The sequence below is a fragment of the Furipterus horrens genome, unplaced genomic scaffold, assembly GCF_987537825.1.
Source record: "Furipterus horrens unplaced genomic scaffold, mFurHor1.1.pri manual_scaffold_1, whole genome shotgun sequence".
NCBI classification, from domain to species: domain Eukaryota; kingdom Metazoa; phylum Chordata; class Mammalia; order Chiroptera; family Furipteridae; genus Furipterus; species Furipterus horrens.
Genome location: NW_028327171.1, coordinates 214610538 through 214637580, shown reverse-complemented (window position 1 = coordinate 214637580; position 27043 = coordinate 214610538). Strand labels below are relative to the sequence as shown.

The window sequence follows — 27043 nt, the reverse complement described above, 5'->3', positions numbered from 1 at the left end:
AGAGTCCTGCTACCTCCAGGATCTCCCTCATCTCCTTGGAGGCAATGGCCACCAGCCTCCGGACGCACTGCTCCTCCAGCTCGCCCTCCTGCCGGATGATCTCCTGGAGGGTGTAGTAAATGTTGACCTTCCGCTGCATGGGAATCTGGGAGACAAGCATGGCGGGTGGGAAGATCAAGGACCAGGTAGCAGGGCCGGGACGGAGCCAGCCCTGCCCGAGCACACCCTCCACCGTCTCCTCCTTTCTCCTGCCTTCCCTGTGCACCGCCATCCGGGGACGCGCCCCCGCCACTGTCACCGAGCCCCAGGCCCCGACACCTCCATCTGCACCCCTCCCCTGCCATCTCCCCCACATTGACTCCTCCGGCTGGCCCGGCCACGGTGGCCTGCCAGTCTGTTCTCGCCGCCCTGTTTGCAGGCTGCACACGCAGCAAGGCGGGCGTCCAACGGTCACGGCCAAGGTCCGCCACGAACTGGGCACCAGCCCAACCGTGAGTCCAGGGAGGTGGGTTTGCCCTGCCCTTCGGCCGAGTGAGGCACCGTTGCAGACCCGGAACTGTCCCTCTGACCCAGTTTAGGTTCCCAGATAGCACTTATCACTATTATAAACGATGGGACTGGCAGAGGCTGCGCAGCCCGGCCACACCCGCAGAGTCGCGCTTGAGAATGACTCTCACTAGATCAGGGACGACCCTCCACTCCTACAGAAGGAGGGTCGACTCTGTAACGCGAGCCACTGTCTGCCTGCAAAGCCATCTGGGAAGAAGGCTCCCTCCCCCGGGTGGCAAGAGGGTCACTTCCCAACAGGCCAGACACCTTAGCCCATTTGGGGACCTCAAGAAGAGAGGCGTTCACCCAAGTTTGTACGCTCTACAGAAATCCGGTGCAGGGTGTGCTGGTCTTGTTTTCCTCGTCTTGGTATCGCAAGGCACGGAGGCTTGGGCGACCCCAGCCAGACTCCTCGCGAGGGCTGCTGGGCAGAGGACAGCCGTGTGGCTCCAGGCCGGTGATTCTCAACTGTCTCTCTCTATTTTTTATTGCTCCCTAAGGGCCCTTCTTGGAACTTTTTTCCACGAAAACTTAATATCCCAAATACAGTATGGACCTCTTTATGGGCTGTATACCTCTCTGTGCTTTATACATAAAAAGTGAGATTTCCTTCATGACCCCCCCACCTCCAAGGACGGGTTTTACCCATTTCCAGGTAGTATTGCTGCCCCCCCGCCCAACTCAAGGAGGTCTCCAAGTGTGGTCTCCAGACCAGCGGCAGCAGCACCTGCGAACTTGCTAGAAATGCTGATTCCTCGGGCCCCACCCCAGACCCACTGAACCAGAAACTCTTGAGTGGGGGTCCAGCTATCCAGGGGATTCTGATGCTCTATCCCAACCGTGTCCCACAAGGCCCTGCCGTATGCGGCCCACCACGGTCTCCCGTCACACTTCCCATCATCCCTTCAGCACCCTCCATCCCAGCCTCCTGCTCCGCTAAACTGTCCCCTGACCGGCCCAGCATCCCCTCGCCCGGGGCCGGCTGAGTCTTTGCTCCCTAACATCTGCTGGCTTTGCTCTTGCTCCAGGATGATGGCTCCTGAACCCACTGCGTCTAAATACGGAGGAGTTTTAAAAACTGTCAAAGCCCCAGGGCACCCTGGGTCCTCAAGGACTGCGAGAACCTCACAGTCCTGCCGGCGCCCAGCCCTGCCCCCTCGATGGCTGGTGCACGTGGGCCAAGCAGTGGGTGGGCACAGGCAGCCGCCGGGGCCAGGCTCAGAGGAGCGACCGTGGGCGAAGGCGGCCCTACCTGTGGCACCTGCAGGCAGCGGATGAGGGCGTTCAGCACCACGCCGGGCGCGGTGGAAGCCTTCTCCGTGATGATCGCCGTGGCCAGCACCTTCCGCATGCTGGGACCAGCCCCAGGAGTGTCCGTCATGGCTGACTCGCTGTCCATGATGTCGAGCAGGTTTGTGACTTGTTGGAAAGTCCCTAAGATAGACATGACACAGCAGGTGCTCCTGTGCCCAGGCCTCCCCGACTCCTGCTCAGCCTCGGCTCCCCCTGTGGGGTGTGGGGACAGGGACCTTCTTGTCCACTGAACAGGTGGAGAAACTGAGACCTCAGCTGGGATGTGCCCTCAGGGGGTCACTGGCCAAGATGGCTCAGGACTGCAAGGATGTGGGTGACTTTCTCACCACCGTCATCTGGTTCCAGAGGTTCCGGCTCCTCTGTCTCATCTGACAGGTGCTCATTTGAGTCTATCGCTGATTCTGCCGTCTCTTCCTCAGGCTCTTTGGACATGAATAAGATCTGTAGCCCTGGCTAGTGCGGCTCAGTGGATTGAGCACCGGCCTGTGAATCAAAGGGTCACCGGTTCAATTCCCAGTCAGGGCACCTGCCTGGGTTGCAGTCCAGGTTGGGGACGTGCGAGAGGCAACCACACACTGACGTTTCTCTCCCTCCCTTCCCCTCTTTCTAAAGATAAATAAATAAAATCTTTAAAAAAGGATTTATAAAATACATGGTGTATTGACACCCTCTAAGATAATATACACTGTATTGTCCCCTCCCCTTGAGGGCAGGCAGAACCCATGACTTGGTTTTAACCAGGAAGAATATGGCAGAGCTCCTGGGAAGCCCCTCCCATGGCATATGATGTCATATCAGACACCGTCTTAGCGGACGGGACGAAGGCATCCTCTCACCTTCTCCCACGGGCCTTGAAAGGTAACGGCCACTACGTAGCTGCCGTGGAGGAGGCCACGCAGCAGGGACCCAAGGGTCTCGCTCCTACAGCCGCAAGGACCTGGGTTCTGCCAACACCCACGTGAGCCTGGGATAGCACCGAGCTCCAGAAAGAAGGCAGCCATCTGCCACCCTGAGTGCAGCCTGGGCAGCCCCAGCAAAGGTCCCTGGAAAGCCGTGCCCAGACCCGGACTCACAGAAACGATGTGATAGTAAGTGCCCCTCGGTTTATAGTCGTTGGTGACGCAGCAATAAATAAATAAATAATTCCTTTGGTGACCTAGGCCCTCCTCCCTCTTTTCTAGACACTGACGACAAAGCTTAAGTAGGGATCCGCCCAGCAAGCCACAGAGCCCGTGACCAGGGGCTGCCGTGACGTGAGCAGCTTCCTAGGGGCTGACGGACAGCGGCACGGGTGTCAGGACGGGAGACTGAAGCTCCCAGGTCCCCTCTCCTCCCATGGCCAAGTTCCTCGGTCTCGGACTCCAGCCCAGGGCCCCCCTCCCCCCACCCTGGGCTCCTTCCTCCTGCGAATCCTTTCAAGAGCTGCTCTGGGACTGAAATACTGACCGTCTCCCCGAATCCTCTCCCAGCTGGAACAAAAATACAATGCGAGAGGAAGCCGCGTTCCTGCCCTAAAACACACCGATGGCAATGCAGATGGGGCAGGGCCGCCTGTCCGCGTGGGGACAGCAGGGCTCCTCAGCAGGCACGCAGGGGAGGGCCAGTTCTCCTGGCACGGAGGGGCGTCCTCAGATCACCACCGTTAGGGCCCGGAGCCTTGGAACTTTGAGCTCCAACTGCCTCCCTGAGTCTCTGTGAGCTGATGGTGCTGACGAGCGCACAGTGCCCTGCCCTGCGAGAAAACCCCCCTCGTGCTGCGGGAACGTTTCCGTTAGCCACGTGTCTGGTGAAGTACGGGGGCCTGTCTGGGAAAGGGAAATGGTGGGGACCGGGCGGCTGCTTCACCCCCGAGTCCCCTGGGGGTGCTGTCGTAGGGCCCTGGGGGTGGGGCAGGTGTGGTCAGGGCCGTGGAGCGCAGTGGGGCTCCAGCAAGGCTCTGGGACGAGGACGCCTCTTCCCCAAGGGCTGGGTGACCTGCAGGATGGGGAAGGGCGTCCTCTTGGCAGAATTCTTCAAAGGCAAAGAACCTCAAAGAAGGCAGGGGCCTTGTGTTCTGAAACCAAACGTGAGGTGCCAAGGATCCCGCTGTCACTGGCCGCTGTGAGAGAGTCCAGGTCATCGGTCTGAGCAGGGACATATTGGCGTTTGGGAGCCTTTCGGTTCCTGCGCTGCGGGGACGCAGAACAAGCCTGAGGACGACCTGACTCTCGGCTGCTTAGCTACACTAACTCCCAAGTTTGCCCGCCCTGCCGAGAGGGGGTGAGTTCTCAGCCTCCGGTGGGCGCCTCTGGTACCGGGCAGCCTGTCACCCTCGTGAACCCACTTCTACTTCTTGACTCTGGGTGGCTAGAAGATGAGCTTCGTCTGTATGGTGCCAACCGCCTCTACCCCATCAGCTGTAAGCGTCGTTCCTTGGTCTGCCCTCTGGAGACATATTGACAAATCGGGACCAGACGCAAGAAGACAATGATCACACAAGCCCCCTCTTGCACGGGCCCCTCTCACTCCCCTCTAGGCTTTCTTCTCTCTTCCAAAGACGTGTCAAGTGACACGGTGCAGGTTCCCAGCAGCCAAGTGTGGCCTCCATGCTGTGGCAGAGCCAGAGGGAGGGTGGACACAACCTTGTCCTTTGAGGGTCTAAAGACCCCGCACAGGAAATGTCGTGGATGTACAGCCGGAAGTGAACGTGTCAGTGAGCCAAGGCTGTGTAACAGGCCACCTTGACCTTCATGACTGACAACAACCATTTATTATTGTTCGCAAGCCCGTGGGTGGTCAGCTGGGTGGCTCTGCTGACCTGGGCCATGTCCAGCCAAGCCCAGAGGGGGTCACTCGTGCATCTGCTGCAGCCAGTGGGGTGGGCGGAGGCTGGCTGGTCTAGGATGGCCTCCCACGGGGTCTGACAGTTGGCTGGCTCTTGGCTGAAGGGACTGGGGCGACTGGGTCTCACAGCAGCTAGGCGGGGTTCCCAGACAGTGAGCAGAAACACGAAGGCCTCTCGGAGCCTAGAGTTGGAACTGCCACCCATCACCGCTGCCAACGCAGGTCAGAGGCCAGCCCAGACGCAAGAGCTGGGGAAATAGATCCCCCTTCATGAGAAGAGCTGCAAAGGGTAAAGGACATAGCTGTTAAGAGAGGTAGAGGAGGGCTACTTTCTTCTTACACACGCGGTGAGTATATAAGCACAGCAAAAAGTGTGATGCCCCCAATACGTTATCTAGCGAGAACCCAAAGACAGTGAGATCAAGGAATGACAAGGGGACCCTCCTTGGTTTTCCAAAATAAAAATACTCTTTTATTTTTCAGATCATGACAATAATATTTGACTCACTCCTAATCCATTCATAAAATCAGCCACCCTCATATACTGTCACCCTACAGAGGTCCCCACCCTCACTTCCGTTGGAACTAACTTGAAAACAAAAGAACCTTGTATTTATAGAGACCCGGGAGCTTCAGTGTATGAAAGAACCAAGGCAGGAAGCGGGGGAAATGTATGCAGGTACTGACCACCGTCGGTGGCATCTCCCCAGCTCACAAGGTTCCCTCTTCTCTGACCCTTGGGGTCACAGTCATAGGCTCCTGGTGGCCACGGTTTTCCTCTGTAATCCCTCCCCCAACAATCGTGAGCAGACAAGGAGTGAGCACCTGATCCAGCTGGTCCGGATCCTTTCTCCCAGGATTTCAGGAACGTGGGTAAGAGAAAACGCAGTCAGTATCCTGCGGGATCTTGGGGCTGAGGGACCTGGGGACTGAGGGGCGGAGAAGGACAAGAGCAGAGGGGAGCAAAGCTGTCACCCAGAGCACACAGGGACAAGAGAGGACAAGAGAGACTCCACTCACTCTGGCCCCTCTGGAGGCTTGGCCAGGAGCCCTGAGTCCTTAGGAAACCCACCTCCTTAGAAAAGGGCCCCCTTTTTGCTTACGGTATCCTGAGTGGGGGTCTCTTACTTGGAAACAAGAGGCCATAAGGGCTAGAAACACCAAGGTGCAGAGGAGCACACGGGAACCCAGAGCAGCTCAGGGTCCCTGAAACAGACACAGTGGCAGGGAGCGTGGGCAGGGAGCCCAGGGGATGGTCGCTGGGGGGGGGGGGGGGGGGGCGTCGCAAGGGCCCGGAAGGAGGGCGCCCCTAGTCCAAGAATCCCCATGGGGCCCAAAGATGTGAGAAAGGAGCTGGCGTGAACAGCTGGTGTTCCGAAAGCAGCCAGGGGACGGAGCGAATGGGGCTGGGGTCGGGAGTCCTGGCTACCCGTGTGACACGCAGCCCCACCTGGAGCTGATATGTTTAAAGTGTCTGCAGGTAACACAAAGCAACGAACAGAGGTGTGAACACAATTAAAGGCGAAGAACAGGTGGAGAAGATACACTCCCGGCACACGCTAGGATATTCTCGTTCGGGCAGTGAGCTCCCTCGGCAAGTCCTCGGGGTAATACACCCCATCGAAAACAGGCACAGGAAGGGAAAAGCAAATGCATGCGCTTGTAAAAATTCATCTCTTAAGAGTATAATAGAATTTTAAGAAATGTAAAAAAAGATCCCATGTTTCTTCAAGCACGTTGATTTTTTTGTTATTGTTTGGGATTTTTCTGCCATTGTTTGCAAGGCAGTACTTTATCCTGCAGAGGCTGCGGGAAGCGGCTTTCTCACCGCATCGCGGGATGCAGTTTGGGAAGGGCTCAAACCCTTTGCAGTGAGATGCGGCCGTGCCCCAGCCAGATGTCCTGTCCCCTCTTCTCTTTAGAGCACAAGCCCACCTCCAACACCACGCCCTCCTCTCCCCTCCCAGGGGCTATCTGGCTCCCAGAGCCCCCGGGCTCACTGGAAGTGCAGGGAATTAACAACCACTTGGGACCGGCCAAGGTTACTGACAAGGCGAGTGCTCAGCTCCCCACCCAAGGGCCTTGCTTCTTGGTGGGATAAGTCCGGCGCATTTTCTGCACTGGCACCAGCGGCCACCAGAGGGGTTCAGCTCCGTCCCCCACAGGAGAGCCGGCTTCTTGGCGGGCCTCACTCCCCACCCAACTCCCCGCGCCGTGCTGGGGTTCCCTTCAGTCCCCAAACAAACCTCTCCCCCTTAAATCCTCACCGCACAGGAGCCCAGGCTCAGACAGCGGTTAATTTGTGGTAAAGCTCTTTCCCACAGAAATAGGCAGGAATATGTGCAAAGACTTAGCTCTTTTATATAAAAGAAGATAAGAGTGGATCCACCCAGAAGTGGTGGTTAAATACGTCCTGGTAAATCCACACAACAGAATAATCCTTGGTCACTGAAAACAAATTAATGTTCATACAAAGGACATTCATGATAGAGTGGAGTGAAGACAGGATATCAGGCAACACTGGAAATATTTCGTATACCTGCAATAGTTTATGTGCATTTGCCAAAATAGTCACAGCGATTATTTCTGAGGAACAGGAAGGACTACGGGCGACTTTTATTCTCTTGTGCGCGTATGAGTACAAGCCTGTGTTTTTGTCATAATGATGCATTACTTTTGTAATCGGAACATGTAAGTTAACAATAAATAAATGCAACACCAATGAAGAGAAGAACACCTGAGAAATATAACTTACATAAATTTATTGATATGTTTTTTAGTTGTAGGAAACGCACACCAGAGAGAAATACACTTTGGACTTTTATCAAATTCAGGTGCACTTGGCACAAACAATGACTATCCTCTCAAACACAATGCCCGTCAACTTTAGACATCAACATGTTCCCCCAAAGACAGAGTCATACGCTGTTCCCAAAGGGCCCTGTGGCATTCATTCATTTCAAGTACAAGGCACGAAGCCTTAAAGGAATACATGTTCCCTTCTTTAAACACCCAAAGTGGTATCTGGGAAGCATGTAAGTAAATTAGGACCTGCCATTCTTACTGAAGGAATTGATCACAACAGTCTATAGAAGTCAGATGATGTCAGGACCATCATCCACACTAAGGGCAGCCCTGGCTCCCAGACGGGCCCCTCTCTGAGTAAGAGCAGCAACACAGAGTGAAGGAGGCACCTGTCTGACCCTCTTGGCAGGTCCTTTGAAAGGTAGCAAGTGTGGCCCCAGCTAAAGGTACTGGAGGCAGCAGAAAACATTTTCAAATATTTCTACCTGTAGGTGCGATTGCCAATTAAATTATTTTTATTTTTAAAAAAGACTCTGGGGTGTCTAACTTGATACAGCAAAGTATTTCTTCAACAAGCCTAACATGAATCTAATACACTCTTCAGATTCGGGCACCTCATTTCCCACCCACCCCTCAGTGCGCCTTGGATTTCTGAGATTTCTTAACTCGCCGTTTCTTCCCGAAACATTTGCTGTAGCCGAAAGCACAACATTTGTAGACTATGAAGACAACTCCCAGAACGATGGCCAAGAGGAAGCCGATCACGTCCAGAGAATGGTACTGGTACCAGGTGAGGTCGTGGGCCGCGGGGCGCAGGTGCGGTGCTCCCTTGTGCCTCATCACGAACTCCACCCAGAACACGGCCAGGTCCAGCGGCTCGATGGGGCGGTCCTTGTGGAGGCTGGAGAGGCGCATGACGTTTTCCTTGTAGCTACACACAAAGACAGTTATGTGAATGCCGGGAACACCGGTGACAGGGGACTGTCATGCATGCTTGCTTGCATAGAGACACGCTACCTGATTTTTCCAACTCCACAGAGAAATGTGTCTCTATTACAAGTAGCAAAGAACACACACACACACACGCACACACAGTGTTCTTTGTCTCCAGGAAGGAAGGAAGAATGGAAAGAAGGAAGGACGGAAGGGGAGAGAGAAAGGAAAAGAAAGAAAAACCGGAAGCCAAAATTACAATTTTACATTATTTGAAACCTACTTGCTACATTTCTTCTTTTCTTTTTAGTAATATTTTTGTAGGATATTAAATTATACTTTCTTTAGAGTAAGATAAAAAAATAAAGAAAATGTCATATTAGAAGTTATGAATGATTGCTCATTTGAACTTATAAAGAATCATATCTAATCAAAAGTAAAAGCCATTTTTAAGCACCATCTCCAAGACAATCGATTTAATTGATCTAAGTTTTGCGTGAAGCTGTGTCTACGCAGACTGTTCAAGCAAACGGGTTCCTGTTTATCTGGCAGTGTGGACGGCCACATGAGGACATCCAAAGCCCAGATGGTTTAAATGTCTCAACGCTTAGTATACATGCACTAGAAGACAAGAGAGAAGGAGGAGGAAGTGGAGGAGGAGGAGGAGGAGCAAAAGGAAAAAGAAGAGAGAAGAAAGGAAAAAAAATTACTTCTGTTCATAAGTAATTATGACCCTTGCTGCCCTTAAACATGCCCATCATTTTATTTGGATACATTATTGCATTATTACATTAATATTTGGCCATAAACCCTGTTAATCATCTTCATTTTATATGTCTTATCTTAAGCAAGGTAGATTTCCTTGGACTTTAATTCATTCAATATTTATCGAGCACCTGTTATGGCCTGGTTGCGTAATCTGCTGTTCAAATTTTTTTTTTTCCGTTTATCTTTATTTTATGTAGGCTCAGCTGAAGCTCAGATTGTTGGAAACATGGAGATTCACAGCCAGACAGAGGTGGCTCGGAAGCAAACAGCTGACGTAAGTTAACAACTTAAGTTGATGGATTAGTGTTTTTTAAAGAGAATGTACTAGAGAACGTCTGCCAGGTCCCTGTGAGGTTTCAAGGAGCCGTCTCCACCAGCAAGCGAAAGATCAGAGCAATGTTACTGGTGGGACCCTCGGGCGCGAGTTCCTTCAGCACACGGAGAGAGAAGACGGGTCTGAAGTGCCCCGGCGGGTGAGCGGCGTGACACTGAGAAGCCAGCCCCCCGGAGCAGCCAGCTGAAGGCCGTGGGGAGCCCCGCCCCAGCCGCCCTGGGCGAGCCGCCACTGCGCGCTCGGGGCACGGTACCCCGGGACTCCTGTGGACGGTCCCTTCTCGTCCACTGGCACCGCCCCCGCGTGAGCACCGCCCTTCCTCCATTTCCCCTCTTCCAGGCTCCGTGTGTCCCCCTGCGGTGCATCTCGCCCCCTCCGAACACATTCCCAGGAGTCACATCTGCCCTCCTAACTGGTGATTCTTCTGAAACGAAGAAACCACAGGTGAAGGGACCTGAGACTCTCGCAGGCCGGTGTCCACACAAACACACACATGTACGCACCTGCGCACACGTGTGCACACGCACAGTTGTACACACACATTACGGAGTGTTGGATGAAACCTACCCCTGGGCATCACTTCTTTCCTCAAAGTTTTAAGCATTCTGCTACTAGTGACCTTGACAGCTATACATTTTATGCAGCGATCATTTGATCTGATAGCTCTGCCTTTTGAATTATTTTCAGAGCCACATGCAAACAAACTTGTCCCTGCTTTGCACTATGAGCCTTTTATTACAAGTGCTAGCACATGAGCCCTGCCATTCACAGATCTCATGGACACACTTTCTCATAGGTTTCAGGGCTGGGAAACCCTGTACTTCCAGCATGCTTCCTGCAACGGAATCTTTCTCTCTCTTCAGGAACTTAGAGATCAAGCATCTATTATGCTGACATTTTTTAAATTACGTTTTAAACCTATGAGGGAAAAGTTATTTAAAATCATTCCCATAATTCAGTAGGAATCAAGCATTCTTTTATAAAATGAATAATAACCCCAAATCCTCTTCTGTATGAACAGATTTTAAAGCATTTGCTTGAATACGTACTGTGAACGCAATGGGCAGGACAGACATAGTGTTCCTCTCCGCCGCCTCTCTTACCTTTTGTCATTGATGACAGTTTTGAGGGCATTGGCTAAATCTTCGGAAGTCATCTCCAGGACGTTCAAGGTCACGCCTGCTCCCCGGGTCTCCATGCGCTTTGCGTTGTCCATCTGATCCCCGAACAAAGGCAGCATCACCATCGGAACCCCGTTGCACAGTCCTTCGTAGATACCGTGGGAGCCGGAATGTGTGATAAAGGCACGCGTCTTCGGGTGACCTGGGAGGCAACGAGGGAGGAATGCGGTGGTCAGGGCGCCGAGGGTCACATCCCGGTACCGCCAGGTCCTGAAAGCGCTCTGAGCACTCAGCGCTGCCACGCGTGGCCCTTGCAGGAGTTTGCGGAAGACAATGAGGTGGGGATGCCCGCCGCCCAGGTAAAAAGCAAGGTGGGGTATGTTGGCCATCGTATTTGCCAGCTAGACAATCCTTCAGAGCGGCCGTGCCTACGCCACTTTCCTAACTTGACCTTGGTTGGACCTACACATCAAATCCTTTCCACATACCAAGCAGATCATTCTGGGGCAGCCACTTGACCAGGATCGTATTCTTTGCCAGGTTCGGGGGTCGGGTGCCAGTGTAGCGCCACAGGACCTTACAAAGAAGAAGAGAGTTTAGAGAACATAATGCGATTTTGTTTTTCTAATCTCCTATAGTGGCTAGAAACTGGAGTCTTCTGAATGGACATAACCTCATTTGGGGGGGCGGGGGCAGAGTATAGTAACTAAGAAGGCTCTGGGGACTGATAACATTTTGTGAATTTGTAAAAATTTAGCAAACTACACATTTATGAGTTTTGTACCTTTCTGCACTTCAAGGAAAAATCTATTTAATAAAATGAGTGAATGTAGAACTATAATTATATATGATTGTTCTGACCAACAGCTTTCTGGGGAAATATTCCTACCTAATATGAAGAGACAATATGCTATTTTATTTTACTTTTAAAATAAGTTCTCCTTAACACAGTTTTGAGTATCTCGGGGAAGATGAGCCATCCAGGTGAAGTGGATCATGGTTTAACAGAGCAGTTGAGAGCAGAATTGCAAAAAGAACTTGGGATTAATAATTAGGAAGTGGCAGGGAACCCAAGTCTAAAGTCCAACTTATAGAATTAATTCAGAACTGGGAATTTGGGGTTAGAACTCTTACGACAGATAAAGTATAGCATCGTCTTACCGTCTGAGGTATTTTGCCCAAAGCATCAGCAATTTCTATAGCTCTCTTCTCCGGAATCTCCGAGACCATTGAGCCCAGAGAGAAGACCACAATTCCATGTTCTCCAGAGGCATTAATGTAGGCTTCAAATTCCTAGACCCAGAGGAGAAATTTCCAGTTAATTTTTCTCATATTCATTGGGTGACTGCCTACATTAAGCTATGACTCTGATATCTTTCTCTAAAGAACGTGATTTAGCCCTGGCCGGGTGGCTTGGCTGGTTGGAGCATCATCCTGTATACCAAAAGGCTGCAGGTTCAATTCCCAATTGGGGCAAATGCAGGAGACAACCACTCTCTCTCTCTCTCTCTCTCTCTCTCTCTCTCTCTCTCTCTCTCTCTCTCTCTCTCTCTCTCTCTCTCTCTCTCTCTCCCCCCTGCCCCCTTCTCTCTCTCAAATCAATAAAAACATATCCTCGGGTGAGCATTGTAAAAGGAGAATGTGATGCAGGGGGTGTGTGTGGTAGAGAACACAAGGTATCAGTGTGTGTCACGGCATCTCTGCCTGCCTTACTCCCTTCCAAAGGAGAAAAGCTTCTTGCCCGCGGGTTTCAGTGTTGAGCTCTCTCTTGGGCTGAGAGGCAGAGTCCAGGTAATGTGCCAATTTTCCAAAAGGAAACCAATCAGAGATGAGCCCAGGCCCCGTGACCAGGGCTTTGGGCAGCTGGGGAGGTTTTAGGGGGAGCGCAGGCTTCAGGGAAGGGCCAGGAGGGAGCAGAAGGCAGTGGGGAAGGAGGGGCATCACGGAGAGAGGACAGAGCCTTTAGCTGTGAACAGAAGCACGGGGGGAGAGGACGCTGCTCAAAGGGGGTCTCAGAAAGCTCGCTACGGACTCGAAAGCGCCTGCACTTTCCCCTTAAGAAAGCCTATAGTAAAGGTCTCTGTCACTTTCCACGGCTTCTGCAACATTCTTTCTATGTGGAAAGAGCGTGTAAGCACAAGGCTCCAGAGTGTGAGGCTCAGGCTCACAGGAAAGGGGAAACCCCCAGGGGAGGACAGCCTCCTGGCAGCCGGTCTCGTGGGTGATTCCAGAGCGAAGTCGCACCCACGCAGGGCGGTAGTGTAACCAGCGAGCCTCGCCTCGCTCCAGCTTTCCTGGAGAAGAGCTCTCTAAAGAGTGTGAGTCCACCTTCCTGCCTGAGCAAGAAGAATATGCAGGGGTGTATTTGACTCTTTCTTTGCTGGTTCCGTAAGGGACCCAAAAAAGCAAACTGCTCCTCCCTGGGTCTGAGAGCTACAAAGTAGGGGACAGACACCCTGGCCAAGGGGGCACCAGGGACCTGAGCCCCTTCTACACGGTTCAGAAAATGGCAAGGGCCTGTGAGGAAACCTCGGTTGGCAAAGCCACCGTGGGCAGGTCTGACGGGCACTGACTCCCAGCCCACCGAGCGTATGACCTTCACCGACTGCTCCTGTCCTGGTCCAGAAGCCAATTCCCTACAGAAAGATGTCCATCACTGTCACCTGAGGAAGGCCACACTTAGAAGGCCACTCCACTGTCTCCAGCAAAGACTTCCTGTGGGCATGACAGCCTTGGCCCTTTAAGGATGGAACTCAAAACACCGGGCCTTGCTTCTGAAGAAACTTCTGGGCCAGCTGGCTGACAGAATAAGGAGTGAAGGGCAGGGAGGGGCCTCTACAATCACATCAGCTGGTTTCCCCTGCATGCAAGATGGACAAGATGGCATCATTTAAAAACCAGGGCACGGGGGGAGGGGCTGACTTGATTCAAAGTCCTTGCTAGTGCTGACGGCGATCTGTTGCCATTCAGTCGTCTTTTTGATCAAAGAGTAATTGGCTTTTGATCAAATGAGTTCAGGTATCTTTGAGCTGTACGCAGGGAGTGATTTTCCAGTTGATAATGAGTGTTACACAGTGATCCGTGTCCCTTGGAGGCAGCACTGTAGGATTTTAGAAATTGTCTGTGCATAGAGAGGAGAGAGACCATGACGGGAGGGAAGCCCAACTAGTAAACTGACTTCGGGTTACGGCTCATCGAAGACCTACTCCCGACGTGATGCGGAGCGTACGTTGGAGGTGAGTGGCCCACAGAAGCTCGGAAAGGATGCAGCCGTCAGAAGAACAGCAACATTAACTAACACATCGCAACGGGCAGCTGGAGATGAGAGTGGGGGCCGTGTTTCCAGGAAGAGAGTAAGGAAGCCCTGAGATTCAACCCTTGGCAATGACCTTAACTCTACCTGTTCTGTGCATGACCTTGAAAGCCAACTCTAGTTTTCAGAAAACATACACACACACATGCACACATACCCAGGCGCACACCTGCATGCACATATATGCAAGGGCACACACACACACACACACACGCACACGCACAGTGATAATTCACTTAGCGGAAACAGAGCAAGAAAGAAGTAATGTAATTTCCCCAACTGTAGGTCACTGATGATCTAATCAACTCCCCAAGAGTCCCCAAATGGTTTTATATGTCTCCAAAGAATGCCAAGGGCATCAGTGAGATGGCGCGAGGTGGCAGCGTTTTCCCAGAACTGAGGGCTTCCCTGGGGCGTGGCACTTCTGGCGTTACACCTGAACAGACCCAGATGTGGGTCACCCCGGATGTGAGACGGAGGAGACGTCTGACAGGGCTCAGCACACACGTTCTTCAGAGGCTCTGCCAGCCTCGATTCAGAGACTGACCAGTAAGATCACTGACCCGCCACCCTCAGAGGAGAGCCCCCTGTCTGGCCCGCCCTCCCAGCCCCAGCCCCTCTTCCAGGCCTCTGGCTCCTGGAGGCCAAATCCCGGCCTTTTCCGCCGGGTTCACCCGAGAGGTCCGGGAGGCCAGCACCGTCCTCTCTGCCACCGCACTGCATTTTGGGTGTGTGGTAAGGACATCCTGAAGATGCTTCTCCCAAGACCCTTCCTCCTTAAGACCTGCGCCCCGGCCCTCCTGCTTGGGAAGACACAGCTCAGCTCCAGGCAAGCGTTGCCTTCACTCCTGAGTGAAGCCACTCATGTTTCACCTTGTCTGGAAAGGGACGGATCCAAGTTCCCCTCCCGGCGTCCCTCCCACACCCACTCGGCAACCAGCAGAGTGCAAGGACACGAGCGGAACCCACAGGCCGCAAACACCCGAGGGTAAATATCAGCACTCGGCTAAAGTTTAAATGGCACAGAACTGCATTTATAGATCCCAAAGGCAAACCACACGGACCGTGGGATCATGGGCAAGCCTGTCCCGGGCCAGCTCTTACGGGAGTCAATTAACGTGCGGTCCACCTTCTCCCTAATTGGCAAAACCTCCCCTAAACCTTGCTGCAACTTCACAGACTCCGGGATGGCCAAAGAGTGGAGCAACGTGTTTCTTAACTGAAAATAACCTGTGATTCTCCCACCTCTTATCACCTTGCAAAGAAATGAAGCCACTTCTGAAGTCAAAGCACTCACCCACTCCAGTGAGGTCTTTAAAATAGTTCCTTACTTTTGCTGAGAGTTTAGTCATTTTAGTTCCAGGCTCTTCTTACCTTCTCCCTTCCCAAATGTCCTTAGTTTTGCAAGAGCCCTGGTTAAGCAGTTAGCATGTTGGAAGCATGTCACTGTATCATTTTGCATTCAGAGTCGCCTACACGTACTGCAGGCCTGTGCGGTCGCCAGTCTTTCTTCTCCTCGCCATCTTCACGTGTCTGTTCTCCCTGATCTCCTGTTCGGCTATTTTCCCCGCACACCCAATATATATGCATGAATTTCACCTCCGAGTCTCTACCTGTCCACAGAGATGGTCCCTCACCCCGAGAGGGAAATGACATCGTGGAATCTTGAGTTCCGTTCCTTTGCTCTCAATGCTGTTCTACTATCTTTTGTCTTTTGGGCATCCCAAGGTATGCCCCATGCCAGGCTGTGGTTTCTCTGTGGACCCTCTTTATTGAATAAAGATTTATTGGTTTTCTTGAAGTTCAGGACTTTAACCAAAAGCCCTGGGAGTAAGACAGTCTCCCGCAGAGGAATGGACGTACAGAGTATGTTGACCCCAAGGAAGAAGATGCCTACCACGAACTCCTGGGGGCTAACTGGGCTCAAACGTACAAAGAGCATAGCCGCTGTTTCTAAACAGGGGCCTCTCATGTGGCCCTTGCTTCAGGAAGAAGCCAGCACTAAGCCGCCTGCCTCCCATACTGGACCGCCTGCCTGCACAGCGTTGCTGCCTCCGAGCCCACCCTTACAAAGGAGTTTCTGGAACTCTACTTCAACCAACAGGACTGAGGCTTCCCCACCCAAATGGAGCTGCTCAGCTCCATCCCTGCCCTCCCCCATCAACATCTTCACCAACCAATCAGGAAGGCTCCTTGCGGACCAGTCAGGACAGCGCTTTTTGGGTCATTCAAACTGCAAGGATTTGGATTCCTCATCTGCATAAGGATGAGCCTATCGGGGACCAGCAGCAGAAATTTTCTCTATGTAAGTCAGCTCCCCTCTGGCTCTGGGAGTGCACTTTTCCCTTCCGGCAAAGACGGAAAGATGCAGGCTGCGTTGCTCCCTGAGACTTTTCGCCAGAGCAGGGGGAGCAGGTGAACAGGGCAGGGCAGGGTGGAGCAGAGTAGAGCTGTCTAGTGGGGGAGGGGCCTCAGCCGAGGTCCCGCCCACAGCCCTGCTGCTTTACAATTGAGCTGTAGGACCGTTGAGCTGCGTGTTGCCTCACAGCGGAGCTGTTGGCATTGAATAAAGTTTCCTTCTTCTCTGCACCCCAAATCTGGGCTCCTGTTGGTGTTGAATTGGCACCAACGACCCTCAGTGGACAAGTAATATTCTTTAACTCACAAAGGGGGGAAAGAAATAGCAACTTACGAATCAGCAAAAATCAGGAAAAGGGAACATGACAACGTAAAATAAAAAGAAGTCAAATGGAAGAATGACCCCCTCTATCAGTTGTTAAATTAAGTGCAAACAGGCAAAATTTACCCGTTAAAGGAACCTGTCTGACCAACTTAAAAATATCAGCTCTGTGTTGTTCTTTATTTAAAAAAAAAAGAAAAGAAGAAGAAGAAGAAGAAATCTTGAAGACAAAGGGGAGCTAAAGAGATACTAGGGAAAGTAAACAAGAATAATACAGGGATGATGATATTACTACCAAAAAAGTGGAATTTCAAATTAAAGCATTAGATAGGACCAAGAGGGGAACTGTCAGGTACCATTTACACTACAATTACATCCTCACACCTAAGCTTGCTTGCACCAGACAGGGCAGCTAGTCAATACAATTCACCATTTAGACAAGTTTACAGGGGAAAAATATGTTGATTAATAATAATTAAAACATAAAAGTGCCATTGATAAATTTCAGCAGCCCCTTCCATTAATCATCCTAATGTAGAAAAAGAAATTACTTAAATAAATAAAGCCCAATTGCCAAAAAACAGAAAGGCAAACAGAATGCAAAGTGGTGAAATGAAAAATGATTTCCATTAAAATTGGGAGTGAAACAGGAATCCTTACAATTGGCAAAGGTATTCAATTATTTTTAGAGAGTCTAGCTAATTCAATAAGACTGACAGTTGGCATGGAACTTAGAACAGAAAAACTCTAATCTATTTTTTGGCAGATGACTGCCTGCTTGTTTTTTTGTAATGGTGAAGATCAATATTTAGATGAGATGGCCGAATAGGAAGTAGATAACCAGCTGGAGGCAGAAATGGAAAAAATATCACTTTCAAAGTACTGACCCCCCAAAAGTATGAAACACTTAAGAAAAGTGGCTAAGCAAAGAACAGAACCAATACAAAGAACACTGTAATGTATGGGATCGTCGGTAACGTAACGTGTGAAGTAATGAGAGCTAAACACCCTGGAATACCCATCTCGGGGTCCCTCCGCAGGGCTCTAGCCCGGGTAGCTGACAGAATAACCCATGGCATGTAAATACCGTGAAATACTACGTAGCAGTTAAACACCCAGATGCAATATTTAGAGCTAGAGCTGTGTCCGTGACATATTGTTAACCGAGCGGATGGTGCTCAGGGAGCAGCCGAAGATTCTCTGCGTGTACATGTGCTTGTGTGTGATTCTAGGGACGTAAGGAACAGTTGGGGATCACTACCCAGACAGTGGCTAGTCCTCAGTTTGGCCGCTTTTTTCCGTTTTCATTCATTCACATAACAAACAGTAGATGAGGGCCTATTACATGCCTTAGGTGCTGATACTATGGGACACCAGTCATGTGCACATCCATTGCCAGGTGTTAAGGATGCGGTACCCTGGCAGGAGTGGTCCCCGCCCCCACATAAGGAGGAGACAGTCAATAAATAATCAGGCAAATGAAACAATCACGATATGTGATGTGTGATAAAGGAAATGGCAGGACACTGTCTTAGAGAGAAGGACCCCCTGGGGAAGTGACATTGAAGCTGACCTGAATCATGAGAAGATGGCCACCTAACAGATTCAGGGAACAGCATCGCAGAAGGAGGGAACAGCATGTTCAAGGGTCCTGAACCGGGACGTATTTTGGAATGTCCCAGGAATCGAGGGGAAAGCCAGCGTAGGCAAGCCCTTCTACTTCACATGGAATTTCCATGATGCATGTACGTCTCCAAAGTGAAGACCTTTCCATTTCAAAGTCAATGGGAGACACGATCGTTTTCTCTGGGATCCTTCTTAATGAGACCCAAAGTATTTCCCTTTCACACCTCTCTGACCCGGACATGCTGGCTAGCTTTCTTTCCTTTGACCTGAGATGTGCCGGTTGGTCTGGTAATATTCATCTTTTCCTTCTCCTCCATGTGAAAGAGAATAATTGGGGGGAGGAGGGTACAAGGGGACTAAATGATAATGGAAAAGATACAATAATTATTTTTTAAAGAGAGAAAATAATTAATGGTTTTCTATACTGCTAGGGTTTCTCCTTTTGCTTTCTGAAAATAACAGCACTTCCTTCTTTCTTAACCATAGCACGTCCTCAGACACAAACTTGCCCAGCAGGCTACAGAGTATTAGAAGCCATCACATCTCTCGCCACATTCTAGGGGAGAGATCAGAGCCCCACAGGGGCGATCTGGTCTGCCGCGGGCGGTGGCACCAGCCCAGCCCAGCCCTGATTTCTCACTTGGTGTTTCTCCTATCACCCAAAGTCTCTCCTTGCGATGACAATGCACGATCATTTAAAATGTGAATTGCGTTGAAGGCACAGTGGATGGACATAAGATTCATGGTTCTCCACGGGGATGACGCAGCCCCTGAAAAGTACCTGAACTGTCAGCAGACCCTCAGCCAAACTTGAAGAATAAATGAGTGAAAGCCCACTGAGGGGCCACCTCCCCAAGAACCCCTCCCCACCCGTCTTCCGGAGGGGCCTCCAGGAAGAGGATGTGTGTGCTCCTTTTTCCTCAAATTCCGTAGAGGAAGAATGAACAGATGAGCATTGCAGCGGATGACACTCATGACCTTTCTGCCCAATGTCAGAACCTGGCTGTCTGGTTATTTTCTTACGAGAGATGATAGGACTGTGGAATCCAGCTTGGGAAGCTGGAATATCTAGAAACTGGCGGTTTAACCAGGAACATAAAGTCAACTTTCCCTGCTGGGACCTACAGATGTCAAAAATTTATTTCAGCATTTGAATCTTGCATGCCTGACCCAATCAAAGGCAAGGTGCATCCTGCGCACTTTTGTTCTCTGAAAAAACAAAACAAAACCCAGAACCCAGTGCTCTGCGCACATGGCCCTTAACCCCTGCTGCCTGTAACTGATGATTGTCCCCTGGAGCCAGAGAATAAGCTGCCCAGAGCATGCTCTCCCAAAGCCTCCGAGCCAAAGAAACAACCCAGAAGATGATTTCAAAGACAGATATAAGTTACAACTCGACCTAGGAGACTTGCAAGGCAGAAGCTAACACCAGAGGGCATCTGAAACTAGACGTGCTCACTCAGGATGTATCCGTGACCAGCAGTTCATCTCCCTAAAGTACAGGCTCGCGAAGCTCCCGCTCAGATTACACACCTGGGATAATGGTTTTTGGTCAGCGCAGTTGATCCCGCCAATAAATACCATATTGGGCATGATGGGCCTGGCGTGGTCCTTCACAAAGTCACCTCTGAGAAGCCAGACAGATGCAGAGCTCATAAGGTCCTGGACAGTCACATCTTTCTGAAGGACCTCCGAGGCCAGCGTCCCATACGGGGAATACACCACGCTACACAGAAAGTTCTCTGACAGGGCGATGAGCATGTTCTTCACCCGCTGCAGGAAGGTCATGTGATCCGAGTTAAACGACAGAGCCCTGGGCACGTAGGACGGCGGGTTCGGGCACTGGGTCCCCTGATAGTCCAGACTGCATGGCAGTGCATTCAAGAAGAACACAGTGGGCAGACCCAGGGACTGGGCCACGATGGGGCCGCAAGGGAGGAAAGGGTCTGTCACCAAAGCGTCGAAGTGGCTCTCGGCCAGGGAGGCCATCAGCTCCTTGTTGTGCAGTAAATGGGAGCACCCAGACAGAAGCAGAGCCGAGTCCTCTTTGACCTTCCTGTATGATTTCACCACACGCTGCAAGAAAGGCTGCTTCTCAAATGCATTATGCCCAAGTCTGATAAAAGACGCCTCCAGGTCCTCCCTCTTGAATGGCACGGGGTACCTCTTCAAGGTGTAAAACGCTCCTTCTGTAATGTGCACCGAGGCTTCAGGCGCTAAGACCACGACGTCATGTCCCCTCCGCTGCAACTGCCGGATGAGCCCACGGAAGCTCAGCCAGTGGCTGCCGTCCATGGGGACCAACAACAGCTTCCCTCCCTGGCACATAGCCAGGCCAAGCACACACAGCAGCAGGCCCAGGACAAGCGGCCGTGGGCCCTGGGACCCTGCCGCCATAGCGCCTCTGCCTCTGCTACCAAGATGTCCATCTGCCAGACGTTTGCCCTCTGCCACTTACGTTTTTCCAAGAACTGATGATACAACAAGTTAATGTTTGACGGTAGCCGGTGACAACAGCTGTCAATCAACTAAAGGTCACGGAAAGTTTACTTAACAGAAATTAAAAGGGCAACACAAGCTTTAACTGGCTGGGGCTCTTTATCAGCCACTCAGCTCACATTCTTATGTGACCAGAGACGGCAAAGCATCGCTAGCAGCTTTCACTCCATTAAATCAGTATTTCCACAGACCAAGAGAGGGTTACTTGAAAGGGACCGAAGGCCATGGGGTGAAAATTAGACCTCCTTTCCAGAAATGAGAGAGAAAGCTGCCCATGCCTTTGAGAAAGAAAAGAATAAGATTTGGCAAGCCCGCCTTTGGCCCATAGAAGCCTTTCAGAATGTACTTCTCTGCACTCCAATCAGCTTGGATTCATTCGGCCGACATGTATCGACTGAGTCCAGCCCAGCGCTGGCCTGGAGGCTCCGACAGAGGCCACCACCAAGGAGTCTCTCGCCTCCCCAGAACCCCTCCTCCATCAGGAGAGACAGACAGACAACTTAAAAAGATAAACAGACCCGTCAGAGGTTGTGAAAAAGGCTAAGAAGGACCCGAGTGCAGGTGGGACTGAAAATGAAGGGAAAGGGGAGCCCGCTTGAGTACAAGAGCGCAGACGCCCTTCTGCAGGACAGATCTGCATTCATGCAGAGGCAGCGGGAAGATTTCTGTGTGTAAAAGGCTAACATCGGTGACAAAACAAAACTTAAATTATACGCATCACACAGGCCCAAGGGCCAGGGGAAGGAAGACACTTTGGGAAAGTTAGATGACCTTGCTGAAGCAGGTACCCTGTGCCCAGCACTTCACAACACACCTTATGCAGTTCCCGAGAATGATCCTGTAAAGGCGGATACTATTATACCCAGTGGACAGACAAAGGCACTGAGGCTCCGAGAGGCAAAGGGATTGGCCGGAGGCCCACATTTACCACGTGACAGAGCTGAGACCCAGATTGTGACTGTCAGGGCATAGAGACCCTGCTCTTTACCACAACGCCCCCTGGCCTCGAGCAGGGTCCAGATAATAGTACGTAAGGTCACGACTAAAATCTACCAGTTGGCCTCAGAGGGTATGCTCCCACAGTCCTTACCTCGGACACTAACGGAGCGAGGGCAGAGGGCCGGACTTTGGAACCAAGTAGAATGTGCTCACGCAGCAATACCCAGCACCAGCCGGCACCCCGACAGATCGGGCGAAGCATCAGGGAACAAATAAGGTAGTTGCCTAACAGAAGTGCCCCTTCTGCAGAAAGGGCACACTGGAGTGCAGACAGAACCAAGTGTCCCCCCTCTCCTTTGGGGACCCAGTGCTGCTCTGTACAATCCAAGGATGAAACACCAATTCCAATATTTTGATGTGAATGACAGTGGCCACCCATATTTGGGGGATCTGTTAGGAGGGTCATGGAGAGACTGCTAACTTTAGAGCATTGGTGTCTTGTCAGACATATTCACAGGGCCCCTCCAACTGGTCCTTAGAGTAGTAGGTACTTAGGGTCCCTTGTCCTTGTACCACCATCCTTCCTCCACAGACCTCCAGTCCTGCATGTGCTTATAGACAAGTACGCATGTGTGTGCCCACATGCACATGTACCCTGAAACTCCTCCGCACTACCTCCGCCTCCAGCACTCTCCATTCTCCAGGACTGAGATTCTGGATGAGGAGAAAAGGGGAGAAGTGTTTTGACTTGTTGGTGTGCCCTTATCTGCAATTGTGATGTTCGTACTCCAGTCTCAAGATCAAGGACAATAATTCTCCTAAAGTCTCTATGTCATGAGAGCTCATCTGTACATTACACGGAACCAAAGGTTGTAAACACAGTCACTGCTGTAATGATTTTATGACTTCCCTGCACCACACAGAACCTCAGAACTTTGGGGGGCTTCTGTGCACCTAGGGGGTTTCAGTCCCAACTGTACCCACGACTGGAGTATGTTGTTTACTAACATGAATAGCAGGCAGTCCACATTCACTCTCAAGAATTAAGATCAAGAACCACTACTAAGCCACCCAATAAAGCTTCTACTCTAGAACCCGAGGAGACCCAAAATGCAAAATCCATTGCTAATCCTCCCAGTCACCAAACGTGTATAGAGAGTGTTGGCCCTCTTGGCGCCATGCTGGGAACTGGCACCGGAAAACCAAGTTAGAAGTAGCTCGTGCCCATCAGGAGGGCTCCCGTGGACAGACAACCAGGAAGTTACAGTACAGGTGAGTGGGCTCTGGGGGGGGGGGGCAGCAACTGCGGAGTGGGGTTGTCTGCGAGAGTTCCTGGAACCCACTGGAAGGCGTTTTCTTTGTAAAGCCGAAGCCAGTGGTTAAGAGACCCAACATCTCACTCACTCCTAGCTCCTTTGATGGGACCAGACTGGAGTTGCTTGTTGATGCTCCTAAAGCAGGTGTGTAAACAAGTTTATTGCTTTTGGGATAATCTATAAGACCTTCCAAGGGAAACAAAGCGGTCTTCCTTGACTCTCCGTAGCTTTGTTTAATTCTGTCTTGTATGCTTTCGCAGTTTGCCTACCGTCTCTGCTCCTTGCGTGTGCCTATCTAGTTATCTATCTATATTCCCTATAAGCAGGGTTTTTCAGCATCAGCTTTGGAGTCACTCTGTCACTCACGTGCCAGTCTGTGGTTTGCCAGACCTTAAGCACTCAGTAAATGTTCCTGTACAGCTGTGACTTCATTTCTCCCTTTGTTCTAGGCCCCACATCCAAGCAAGTAAGTACTGTATCCAGACAACTCTATCGCTGTTTCTCAGATCCAGCCACCATGGTCCTGTTTGAGGACTTCAATGGCCAGCGTTCCCGACCCCCATCTGTGCCTTCTGACTCCTGGCCTCAGCTGCCCCTGCGCGGCCCCACCTCACCACCACCCCTGAGACCTTCGTCAACAGCTTCTGATGGTCCAGAATAACATTCAGACTCCTCAGCCTTGCCCTCAGAACTGGGGATGGACCCAGCCCACCTCCCCAAGCTCAGGCCCCCACTCAAGTCCTCTGCCCCTTTCCCTCCAGCCATTCCGGACCATTTGCTCTTCCACAAAGACGCTTTGTAATTTCCCACATTGCTTCGTTCACACTGGACTCGACTCCTGGGCAGCTTCTCACTCTAGTTTACTGCGTGTCCCAAGTGCCAGGTCGGGGGCTTTCTATGCAGTATCTCAAGGTGACATAAAGTTAGCAGTTTGTTCTGGGGATACAGCACATGTACGCTTTTGAATCAACTACCCTTTATGATGAAACGTTAGAGAGTTCATTGGTTAATCATTTTCCTCTTAGAACTAAGTGACCTTTATTAGTGTTGCCCCACCATTTATCGAAGCAGAGAATATAGGGTCAGAGAGAGACTGAGAGAGAGATCAGATGTCAGGAAATGCCAGAAATAAAACCATAGGTGTGATACAACAGTTTTAGTGGAAATAATCACTGCGCCCCCAGTTTAGCCACATATTACAAATGCAACCAGCAAGTTTCGATCATTTTGATATTGTTATGCACCAGGGCACTCTGGGAAATCCCCAAGAATTCTTCAGGGGAATTTTGCAAAGTCAGCACTACTTCCATAATTATGATATTGGACTTTATCACTCTTATTCTCTCCCAAGTGCACACAGGAGTCTGCCAGTGGCCTCAGGACATGTAATATAACAATAGATTGCATGCAGAAGAAGAAATGAGAATCTAGCTCTCTTCAGCTAAGCCAGTGAGAAGCACAAAATGTAAAATGATGACCCTCTTCACTAAATCTTTTTGTTTCAAAAAAGTAATTTTTTCCATAAAAATACGATATATGATAGCATGTAATGGGTTTGTTGTAACTGAGTTGATTAATGAATTTTTCTAATTGTCTTACTTTCTCACGGAGGAAGTATCGATAGCTATAACGCACACAAACAAAAGCAAACAGGTCCAGAGGCCAAAAAGTTGGGAGAACTAATGTCCAAGACAAAATATATAACTGTCCTTCAGCCCAGAGTGAATAAATTCACTCCACCTGCACTTCATGCCAAGGCAAGCCTGAAGTAAAGACCACGTTAAGAAAATTATTCTCCAGCCCTGGCTGTCGTGGCTCAGTGGATTGCACATCGGCCTGGGAGCCAAGTGTTGCAGGTTCGATTCCCAGTCAGGGCACATGACTCGGTTGCACGTCAGGTCCCCAGTTGGGGGCATGAGTGAGAGGCAACCACACAGTGATGTTGTCTCCCTCTCTTTCCCCTTTCCCCTCTCTCTAAAAATAAATAAACAAATAAATAAATTATTAAAAAAAGAAAATAGAAAAGAAAATTATTCTCCGCGGGTTAAATTCCTCTCTTTTGGACCCTATCTGGAGTTTGCAGCTCATCTGGTGGCGGGTTGGGAGGAGCCAGGGGTGGGCGGGGCCCCTGGTGGGCGGGGCCTCGGCTCCTGCAGGGAACCCGTCACAGAGCGCCTTGTGGGGCGTGGGGCGTGCCTCGTAGCCCCGCCCTTCGGAACGCCGCCTGGACCAATGAGCTGCGGGCTGCGTCACAAGGGGCTCCGCTACTGGGAGACCTGGGCTCCCTGGGCCCTGGGCCGGGGCCTGGGAACTCCGGCTGCGCTGCTCGCTGTCTCCGCCCGGGGCCGTGGCCCGCCGCCCGCCATGGTGGACTACTACGAGGTGCTGGGCGTGCCCCGCCAGGCCTCCCCCGACGCCATCAGGAAGGCCTACCGCAAGCTGGCGCTCAGATGGCACCCCGACAAAAACCCCGAGAACAAGGAGGAGGCCGAGAGGCGGTTCAAGCAAGTGGCCCAGGCCTACGAGGTGCTGTCCGACGCGCAGAAAAGGGGCGTCTACGACCGCTACGGCGAGGCGGGAGTGGAGCAGGGAGGCGTGGGCGGCGGGGCGCCCTTCCAGGACCCCTTCCACGGTGCCTTCACCTTCCGCGACCCAGTCGAGGTCTTCAGGGAGTTTTTTGGGGGCCAGGACCCATTTTCGTTTGACTTGTTCAGAGACCCGCTGGAGGCCCTTTGGGGAGGTCGGAGGAGCACCCGCAGAAGCAGAAGCAGGGGGTCCGCACCCCTTTTCTCCACCTTCAGTGAATTTCCAGCGTTTGGTGGTTTTTCTTCTTTCGACTCAGGATTTAATTCCTTTACCTCCCAGGGGAATGGGGGCCTTGCTTCCTTCTCCATGACATGCGGCAACGGTGGGATGGGTCACTTCCAGTCCGTGTCAACTTCCACCGAAATCATTAATGGCAAAAGTATCACCACCAAGCGAATCATCGACAATGGCCAAGAAAGGGTGGAAGTCGAAGAAGACGGGGAGCTGAAGTCCCTGATTATAAATGGCAAAGAGCAGTTGCTTCCCATCAACACCAAGTAATTCCAGTCCTCGTTTAACCGAAAACACATCAGGAGGCGGAGCGGGACATTTTTTGAAGATTGCAAGTGGGTTCTACTTTCAGAGTCACTGTACTCAGCAATTTATAAACAGTTCATGCCAAGCAATGCCTACTTGTTCTTCTTGTTGGGGACGCGTGAATAGGACCTCTGGTTGCTTCCCTTTAAAACCCTTGTAAATATCAACATATCCTTTGCTTTGATCAAACATAATCCTGAGGCAGACGGTGTTAATGTCACGGTACTAAGGCAAAATGTTCATAGCGGCACCTTGAACATTACCTTTCCATTTTATTTGAAATGTCAGCCAGGTAGTTGGTTCTGGAGTTAGTAACTACCAAGATGAAACAGTTTACTTCGTTTTTTAGTAGCCCGTGGTAGTAAAAGATAGGAAGATATGAATAATACCTCTGCTTAAGTTAAAGATGTATTTGGTTCTATACACATGCCAGTGACATACCCTGTTTCCCCGAAAATAAGACATCCCCCCAAAATAAGACCTAGTGCAATTTTTTTTTCAAGCTTAGAAATAAAAGGCCTCCCCTGAAAATAAGACCTGGCGGCAGTCATGGCTACAGCTCCCCCCAAATTCTTGATGGAATTCAGAGCTTGCCTGGTTATGCTGATGTTTGTGATGACATGACTACAGAATATTAATAACTGTTGATGTTTTGTTCAACAATAAATACGAATTCTTGTTCATGGAAAAATAAGACATCCCCTGAAAATAAGACCTAGCATGTCTTTAGGAAAAGTTAATATAAGACCCTGTCTTATTTTCAGGGAAACACGGTAGTTAACTGTTGTTTAAACATGATGTTAAGCCTAGCCTTCTGGAAAGCAGATAAACATGGTGAAGTGGATGTATGACTTTCCAGTGGGTGCTGTGACAAACTACCACAAACTTGGTGGCTTAAAA

General features: G+C 50.9%; 3 protein-coding genes across 5 annotated transcripts in view; 1 reads left to right on the top strand and 2 right to left on the bottom strand.

The window, feature by feature from the left end:
• Positions 1-2295, bottom strand: part of MROH2A (maestro heat like repeat family member 2A) — a 38749-nt gene extending 36454 nt beyond the window's left edge. Inside the window, exons 1-3 of the mRNA XM_090288500.1 lie at positions 2190-2295; positions 1802-1983; positions 14-145 (exon numbers count right to left, since the gene is read on the bottom strand). Coding sequence (XP_090144626.1) covers positions 14-145; positions 1802-1983; positions 2190-2295 — 420 coding nt within the window. The remainder of the gene's footprint in view (positions 1-13; positions 146-1801; positions 1984-2189) is intronic.
• A 5136-nt stretch (positions 2296-7431) lies between these two features.
• LOC150022819 (UDP-glucuronosyltransferase 1A1-like) overlaps positions 7432-27043 on the bottom strand; it is a 34335-nt gene continuing 14723 nt past the window's right edge. For 2 of the 3 annotated variants that reach the window (XM_090285066.1, XM_090285051.1), the window contains exons 2-5: positions 11809-11940; positions 11136-11223; positions 10630-10849; positions 7432-8422 (exon numbers count right to left, since the gene is read on the bottom strand). In XM_090285066.1, coding sequence (XP_090141192.1) covers positions 8125-8422; positions 10630-10849; positions 11136-11223; positions 11809-11940 — 738 coding nt within the window. In that variant the 3' untranslated portion in view covers positions 7432-8124. Of the gene's footprint in view, positions 8423-10629; positions 10850-11135; positions 11224-11808; positions 11941-19799; positions 20698-27043 lie in introns of those variants that run through there. The other variant, XM_090285059.1, reaches the window with a different exon arrangement.
• Positions 25289-26600, top strand: LOC150022820 (dnaJ homolog subfamily B member 3-like). Its single transcript, XM_090269509.1, has one exon. It carries the CDS (start codon positions 25385-25387, stop codon positions 26105-26107), a length of 723 nt encoding a protein of 240 aa, XP_090125635.1. The 5' UTR covers positions 25289-25384; the 3' UTR covers positions 26108-26600.

Coding starts and splice junctions, on each gene's coding strand:
- LOC150022820 (XM_090269509.1), top strand. CDS start 25,385: ATGGTGGACTACTACGAGGTGCTGGGCGTGCCCCGCCAGGCCTCCCCC.